We start from the raw sequence: 8,886 nt of genomic DNA on the forward strand, positions 1-8,886 counted from the left end.
GACATATCAGTGTGTTAGTTAACGTATTTGCATCTCCTCAACTAACCAATCAAACTTGTCCACTCATTTTAAATTCAGAATTAGGCCAAAGTTACATAGGCATTTGAATTAAGAGGCTATTGATTCCAGATCATTTTCAATTGACATACAATTTTGTAAGCTGAGGAACGTTATGGAAATTAAGATGACCTTCAGTCAATAAAACATTCAGTTTAATTGCACCAAGGGCTAGTGATTGTTTAACTTGAGATGCTTGTTCTGGTCCACACTTACTAGAGCCTATTCTTTTTGAGATATTTAATAACATCCGCTGCCTTCCAGATGAAGTCACTCACTATATAACCAAATTTTGCTCATTGATCAGCATTTTTGACTGTTTCAGTTAATTGTTAGCCAAAAGCTTCAGGAAGATTTTGACCCACCTTGGGGTGCCTGCCTCTAGGCTCTAGATCCTGGGGGAGGGCCTCTAACAACCAGGAAACAGTGGGAGACACTTTGTCTACTCCGCAATGATCAGAGGATAAGGAAAGACTCATTAGTTCAAAGATGGGAATGATTTTAATTAGCAAGTAACAAGACTTTAAAAGGGTCAATTGAGAGGTGGCTTGCCTGCTGAGTCTAATGAAAGACTGAGAGATGGGCTCCTGTTGTTGCAACATTTGTGCTCTGTGCACGATCTTCAGTAATCAATTCCTTAACTAAACTAATGAGAGTTTAATTAGTTAATAGTTGCGCTCAATACTGAGTTAAGTGGTAGTTTAGTTATGCATTTGTTCTTTTAGTTTCCTCATACAGTTTCCCTGTCTCACACTTAAAGTCAACGTCCTTAAGATAGTCAGACCAGCTCTAACAATGCCCCATTAAGAAAAGCTGCCTTCCAGGTTAATGACCACAAAACTTCAGCCCTACAGGCAGGAGCTTATTAAAAATCACTCTTCCCATCCATCTACAGACCCTGTCCTCAATAGAGCCTCTGTTCCTTTCTTATTAACTTCTTTTTTTCTCATGCTTTTAATTGTTAATTAATCTAATGCCATCAAAAGAAAGCTAAGTTCAGCAGAGCAGAGAGCTTGCAGACAGAAGTGTCTTTGCTCTCAAACTTTACCTCCTTATCCCCACTGCCCAGACCTCACTGTTAGTTATTAAGACCCCAATCTACTCATAGATCAAGTCTGGTCTCTGCTGGTTTTCTCTGATTTAATTTAAGCTGCCTGCCTTTATGCATGACATTAAATTTAGTTGCGTTTATAAGAAGGATCTTTTTGGGTGTATGCAGGCAAAGGTGTTTTAACTAAAAGAAATGTTTCTTTTGGACCAATAAAGGAGGTGGTAAACCTACTTTGCAGAAATCAAGTCATGCATAAGCATTATCTTTGTAGAATTAATGTCGAATTGGAGCATGGCAAGTATCGATACATCTTAAGTCCAGACATTTGCTGCTTCATGTGGACCCACACCCACAGCATCATTGCCGTTCTCTCTGGCGGGCCCCTGAACGTCTCCAGCCAGTAAGCCACAGTGGCAGGTTCAGGCCCTACAGGCCAGGAGAGGTGGTGGGGGTTTGGGGGTGAGGTTTCGGTGGTGGAGGCCTGGCGTGACCTAACCCTCTCTCTCTCTCTTTTTATCTCCACTCCTCTCTTTCTCTGTAGGGCCTCCCAGCCGCTCCTCGACCGCTGTGTGCCTGACTACACCACCTTCACCACTGTGGGCGACTGGCTGGACGCCATCAAGATGAGCCGCTACCGAGATAACTTCCTTAATGCAGGCTTTGCTTCTTTTGACTTGGTGGCCCAGATGACTGCAGAGTGAGTGTCCGGTTCTTTTGTTGGATTGCACGTCTTTGTTTTGGTGGTCCCACATTAGTTCGAAGTTAAGGCACCGTACATTTGTGTAACTCCTAACTGGGAAATTGTAAAAAGTAAGGGTAGTTTCATAATGATGCTTGTGGTGTGGACCAATAGTGTAGAATCGAACTCTGGTTCGGACCAAGCAAACTAAAACAGGGAATCAAAGAGACAATAAAGGCTATTGATAGAGTTTTTGCGCATGCGATTATTCCCTTATCTTGCTGTAATTTATTTCAACATTTCACCATCAGAAAATGTCATGAACAAAGTATTTTACATAGGTCACAATAGATTTGTCGCTATTTTAAATGTCTAGACAGATGTGAAGAGAGCAGTCGGGATCAAATAAACTAATAAAGAAAAGAATTATAAATTCATCACGCCCATTAAAGTGTAATAAAGGATGGAGGCAGGGGTAATTTGTTTCAATTTGGCAACTTGACAGGTGGACCAGTCGGTGGTTTTCTCGTGCTCTTAATGACTAGTTATTCTCCTAATGGGCTCCATTTATTATCATTTTATCCAACACTGTTGGCTTGATGGGGAACAACAGAGGAAAAAGAGAGAAAACACTTTTACATTGTGTGAAATTGCTCTGCTAATGTCATGCGATTGTAGAGATGAGAAGGGCAGACAGACTGGGGGCCGCCACGGGGCGCTTGCTCCCTGACAACGTCCTCTTTGCTTATCAGAAGGTGAAAAAAAACAAAAAAACAGAGTAAACGACAAGAGTCTGCGCTAGCTTTTAGCTACATGTGTTGCTGTGTAAACTAAAACCTCATGAAGGGATTAGGTTACCTCAGCCAGTGAAACAACAGGAAGCATTTTTATCACAAAGCCTGTGCTAACCTTTACACTACGCTCATTCTAAAGTATAATGACTGTTGTGCAGGGAAATATTATTCCAAGTCACGTCTGTAGTTACTCTAATAGCACTTTCTTTGCGTGAAATCTGACATCTGGTAGCTTTAGGTGCAAACCCTTGCAGATCATTGACCAGCGTTTTGACCTATCTCCAGTTTGAGAACCGGCTTTGCGCCACAAACTTGTCTCAGCTCAGTAGCCAAAGGGTGGGGTTGTTTTATTTGCTCAACCTAGCGACAATTTTGCTCACCTGGCTACATTCCCATGGGATTTTATCGCTTCAATAACATCAGTTTTGTCCTCTCTTTTAGAAACCACTGCATTATTTATTGTATAACAGTAGCAATAAGATTTTTCCTCTTGTTGTTTTCTACAGAGACCTGTTACGGATAGGTGTAACATTAGCCGGCCACCAAAAGAAGATTCTCGGCAGCATTCAAGACATGAGACTGCAAATGAACCAAACGCTGCCCGTCCAGGTCTGAGATCGGGGCAGGACTGTCCTAAAGCGAACTAACAGACGACCCCAGATCATCTCCACTAATCAGATGAAACTGGCTTCGCAGTGCCTCGGACAACTTTTTCTTTTCCATTTTCCTGTTTTCCTGTAAAGACTGCATTATTTTACACCCGACAGGATTAGATAAGATTGTTTTGTACTTATTTTTAAGAACGGAGAGGAAAGCCTATATCCCATGCATTCCTCACGAGGCTCGAGTGTGGGGTTGGCAATTGCATGCGTGCGTGTGGTATTTTCTTTCGTGAGGCTGGCTGGGAAGCCTCCCATAATGCATTTCTCGCTGAAACTGACTCTTGAGGGATGGACTCTCCCAGATGGACATTGCTTATGGAAGAGATACTCCACTAATAGTACACATAACTTGAATATAAAAGACAAAAACTAGACGTGAATATAAATTCACGAAGCGTTTTGCGCTGAAATCCCTCCAATTCTAGCAGATGTTCTATTGTGCGTGTGATGTCGTGCTTATATCCCCATCTTCATATTGAAGGTGTTTTATTTAAAGGCACATGCCTCAAACGGACAGAGGGGAGAGGCTCAGCCGAGGGCGAAAGATCACGCATGTCGCAGGACCGGATTTGAGGAAGTTGCATTTGTCCACCAGGTTTAAACTGACATAAGGACTTCTTAGAATATACCTGGTGAACTCAGGATGCTTTCATAGTTTCAAATAATGGATTCTCAGCCGTGTTTTCACGATTTCAATCGATGTTTCCTTTTATTCTCTTCTGTTGTTTTCCCTCAACCTGTTTAGTTTCTGTTCTACGATGAGTTGACATTTAGCTGGTCATCGGTCACTATATCAGGATTCTTTAGCAGTTTGAAAAGTAAAGGACTGTGATAACCTGTACTACACTGCAAGAAATCTTTTTTTTAATTATTATTATGACTATCTTTAAATCAGTAAATTAGTCTTTTTCCAGGGACAAGTATCGCAACATTCTTGAAACAAGATAATTTTGAGAAATAAAAGTGCACAATGTTGTAAGCCTTGTTTTCAGAGATAAACAAGGTTTACAATATTGTGCAATTTTCTAACAAAATTCACAGTTTTTGACATAAAATGAGTCAGATTGATGCAGTTTTGCTTAATACATTTCCATCTTGTTTTAAGAATGTTGACAAAATACTGATTTTACACACATGCACACACACACACATACATAATTATCTTTTTATTTAATTTTAAGTTTTCAGTGTAAAAATCACTGGCCATCTCTACAATGAGTGAGTGAGCGTGTGTAATGTCAGTATGACTTTGTTGTAGTGTGTGTGCTTCTGTGTGTGTGTATGTGTATAAAGCAAAGGCAGAGTATAAGGATTATGCACACATTCTGTACATGAACGTTTCAGTTGTGTTCCCCAGTGGAGCACCAATGCATGAAAGGATTTGTGACCAGGAGCTCCAGTTACATGTGAATCAATAATATTATATGGAGAGATAGCGATTTATTGTTTATTTTAGGATTTTATTTTAACATATCCCTAGAGGCCAAAAGGAACGATTCATTTATTTAAAGATCTGATAGGAATTCGAATGCTGACATTCAAAACAGATGGTAAGGAAAGTTTTGGAATGCCATCATGATGAAAAGAGAAAGACAAAATGCAGAGGAAGTGTATTGAAATAGGTTTAAGAGAAATGAATAGAAGTGTTGAACATCTCATCAATGTTGGGCAGATCCCTAGTAAATCTTTTCAATGCTGAAGCTAAGCCTTTCCGTCACCACCACAAAGAGGAACTGTTAGTACCAATTATAAAGCTCACTCACCAGCCGTTGTGTTCGTTTCTCGCAATCATATTTCGGAATTACAGGATTTTTGGGGGCGTTTTCAAATGAGCTCTTGAACCACAATAGTACTTTACGATAATGCTATGCAGGATGCGTTGTACTTCCTGAAACTGTTGGGTCGTCTTCCATATTATTTATCCTTCACCTCTTTTTCTTGTGTGTAGGCTTGATAAAACACTGCACCGCCGACTCCATGGGCTCGGGCCCGTCATCAGTGACTGCCAGTCTGATTAACACTAGGCTAATCCTGTGGGCAAATGTTTACAGCCTGGCAGAAACAGATGATTATTTGCCTTCAGTTCTTGAATAGGTTCTGTTCCGGTCTGCTCTGATTAGTTTCCCCCTCGCCAAACACGAAAGACATAGAATATGCAAAAGCAATAGCATGTTTGATGGGTTAAGAAGCCAGTACAAGGATGTTCTTTTAACCAAACTCTCTATATAGACTAGTTTCAGTGCTTATATACCGCACTATGGGAAACGGTACTGCATATATTCTGCACAGTACTTCTCTGTTTGTGGTTTTGTTTCATTGCTAATCTGACAATTACAAGAGCTCCATGTAATATAAGACGCTAAAGCGATTTATCCTTTTTGTTAAATGACAGATCTTGATGTATATGAACCCTGTTCCTGAAAAGTTCCTAACTTACAGAGTCGTTCGGGAACTAATCGTAGCTGCTTTTGTCACATTCAACATGTCTGATGGTATATTCTCTCATAACTGGATTTTAGTGTGTGTGTGTTTGTATGTATGACTGTATTTGGTGCTATTGTCATTGTTTTTAAATCAAAGCAGTTTCAGAACATAACTTGCATGATTTTGGTTCAATAACTGTGCCAATGGTCTCTCTCTCTCTCTCTCTCTCTCTCTTTCTCTCTCTTTCCTCGACTCCTCTCTGTGATAGTTTTCCTGAGTTTTGAAGTTACTCTTTTTATAGTAAGAATCAAGCAAAAAAATGTTTTTTTTTTTCTTTTCTTTCCGAGCAGTCTTCTCATCACATCACAAATCACTTACGTGCAAAAGCAAAATGTCTGCTGAGTGCTGTACTTATATTGAGAGAAGCAAGATACATTTCAAGACTTTTTATTTTCCTTGTTCTTTTTGTTTTGGAAAGCATTGAGATGTATTTAACGGTGAAGACAAAAAAAAAAAATGCGATTAAATAATGCATTCTTGTAGAAATATTTTTAAAAAAACCCTTTTGCAATTAAATTATTTAAGAAATACCTGTGTTTGCTGTCTGATTTCTTTTGTGTATCGACATGTTCAGTTTCAGTTTTCAATAGATGTGCTTTCTCAGACATGCTGGGGCCACAGATTCTTGCTTAATTGAAAAGCCTGAGGATTTTTAAGATCTATAAAACATTCTGGCCTGTATTTGAGTTGGGAAAGCTTTGATCTTTACAGGTCAGGGCACCTGCCTTGCAGATACGGACTGTGAGAAAGTATGTGGAGTTCAGACTGATCTGGACTTTACAAAATGGAGGATCTTCATGGTCAGGCTTAACTGGAGATATGTTGGCCTTGATGTTTTATTACGTATGTTTTATTGTTTATCTATGCAATATGTGGTTTTACAGTCTTCATATGCTTAACACTCGTAACTATAGGGGGGTATATTATAAACATTTTAAAATGTGAAATGGCCTCCAGATATATATATATATATATATATATATATATATATATATATATATATATATATGTATATATATATATATATATATATATATATATATATATATATATATGTTGTGTTTTTTTTCAGTTCGTTTCACTTCATTTTGTGTTTTGTTTCTATTTCTGCATGTTAGTTTTGTCATTTTTGTTTTGTGCTTTATTTATGCATTTAATTTAGTGCTTGCATTTTATTTTTTTATTATGTTTTCATATTTCTGCATGTTGGTTTTGTGTTTTTTTTTCTATTTCTATTAGTTTTTTTATGTTTTTATTTATTTATTTTTATTTTGTTTATAGTTATGCGTGTTGGTGTTATTTTTTGTTGTTGTTGTAGTTTTGTTTTTGTTTTATTTATTCTGCATATTCTCTGCATATTGTTTTGTAATTGTTTTGTTTTGTTTTTCTGCATGTTGGTTTTGTTTTTTCCTGTTGTTTTGTTTTATTTTGTTTTATATCTCTGCCTGTTGGTTGAACTCTACAATTTAACAGACGCAAATGTGACTGTAAAACATTGAGCATTAAGCAAATGTTAAAATACAGAAATGAACGCATTTTTTTTCTTTCTTTCAAAGCCATGCCATTGATTTAGATTCCAAACGCTACAACAATTATGACAATGATTGGTTTATGCAGACAAATTATAATGCAAGTTTGATTTTAGCTCTTGGGAAAAGAAAATTAGGAAAATATACAAACAATTTCTTTAGTTTTGCATACATAAGCCTGTGCATGAGCCCTTCTCTCATTCTCTTGTTGCCAAGCATCTGTGTGCTGTTGCATGCTTCCTTCAAGACGGCAGCGATACGCTCCGAGGTCCTTAAAAGGAGGATTACTCGTCTGTTGCCTGCACAGAATGGAGAGAGGGAGAGATAGAATACAAAGGAAATGTTACCACACCAAACCACGTCTGCAACCATTCCTTGGCTGTGCCAGATAATAGATTGAGTTAAGCAAGCCCTGACAGATATTATGGGGCAGGAATGTGATGACACAGTGCTTGTATTGTGTGCTATCTCTTGATTTGCAATGTCAACCGGTCGCTGTCAGTCTCCGCGGTGAGAGCCGCGACATTACAGTGGCTAGCGTGCACACAAGAGCGGTCGTCAGATTGGAAAGGGAAACAGAGGTGCTTCTAGATGGGACAACCGCACATCCTATTTGGCAAAATGTTTTGACAACAGCAGACGTGAAAACCTCTTTTGACAAAGAGATAGTGTTCGGACAGATTTGCATTTGCATCGTTTCAACAGGCCTCACTATTATTATCATAAGCGATCGCACATGTTCGTTTTATGAAATGCTGTGTTGGTCCAAAAGTCTTGTGACAAATCAAGATCATTTTTTGCCAAATGTGAGATGAGCCTTTGTGTTCTTTTTGGTCAGTATTTGGTTTTGCCCTGGAGCTCTCCCATGGGTGCCGTTTTTGCCCAGTCTCTTTCATATCGTTGAATCATGAACACTGATCTTAATTGAGGCGAGGGAGTCCTGCAGTTCTTTAGATGTTGTTCTGGGTTCTTTTATGACCTCCTGGATGAGTCATCATGCTGCTCTTTGACTCATTTTGGGAAGGTTCACCGCTGTTCAGAGTTTTCTCCATTTGTGGATAATGGCTCAGACCGTGGTTCGCATGAGTCCCAAAGCTTTAGAAATGACTTTATAACCCTTTCCAGACTAGGACATGTCAACTATTTTGTTTCTCATCTGCTCTTGAGTTTCTTTAGATCGCGGCATGATGTGTTGCTCTTTAAGCAATTTTATTTATTTGTCAGACAGATTCTGTTTAAGTGCTTTCTTGATTCAAAAGGCAGTAATCATGTCTCAGTGTGGCTATTGAAATTGAACTCAGCTTTCTAAAATAACGTGGTTCTTTCATGATTTAACAGGAAGGGGCAATTCATTTTTCACATAGGTCCAGGTAAGTTTGGACAGCTTTTTTCTCTTAATAAATGAAATCATCATTTAAATACTGCATTTGCATTAACTTGCATTAAATCTGTGTAATATTAAAATTTGTTTGCTGATCTGAACCTTTTAAGTGTGACAATTATAAAAACAATAAAAAATTCAAAAACAGGAAGGGGGCAAAAACCTTTTCACAGCACTGTACACACACACACACACACACACATTATTATTATTTAAATAATAATAATTTAAGAGGAGCTTCATTGTATT

The 8,886-nt window shown here is 38.4% G+C and overlaps 1 protein-coding gene across 6 annotated transcripts in view; it reads left to right on the forward strand.

The window, feature by feature from the left end:
* Positions 1–6,257, forward strand: part of ephb3b (eph receptor B3b) — a 46,755-nt gene extending 40,498 nt beyond the window's left edge. For 4 of the 6 annotated variants that reach the window (XM_026197838.1, XM_026197839.1, XM_026197841.1 and 1 more), the window contains exons 15-16: positions 1,650–1,805; positions 3,088–6,257. In XM_026197838.1, the coding sequence (XP_026053623.1) occupies positions 1,650–1,805; positions 3,088–3,196 (265 nt within the window). In that variant the 3' untranslated portion in view covers positions 3,197–6,257. The remainder of the gene's footprint in view (positions 1–1,649; positions 1,806–3,087) is intronic. The other 2 variants (XM_026197842.1, XM_026197843.1) reach the window with 1 other exon arrangement.
* The last annotated feature ends 2,629 nt before the right edge of the window (positions 6,258–8,886 follow it).

The sequence above is a fragment of the Carassius auratus genome, chromosome 22 (genome assembly GCF_003368295.1).
Source record: "Carassius auratus strain Wakin chromosome 22, ASM336829v1, whole genome shotgun sequence".
In the NCBI taxonomy this organism is placed as follows: Eukaryota; Metazoa; Chordata; class Actinopteri; order Cypriniformes; family Cyprinidae; genus Carassius; species Carassius auratus.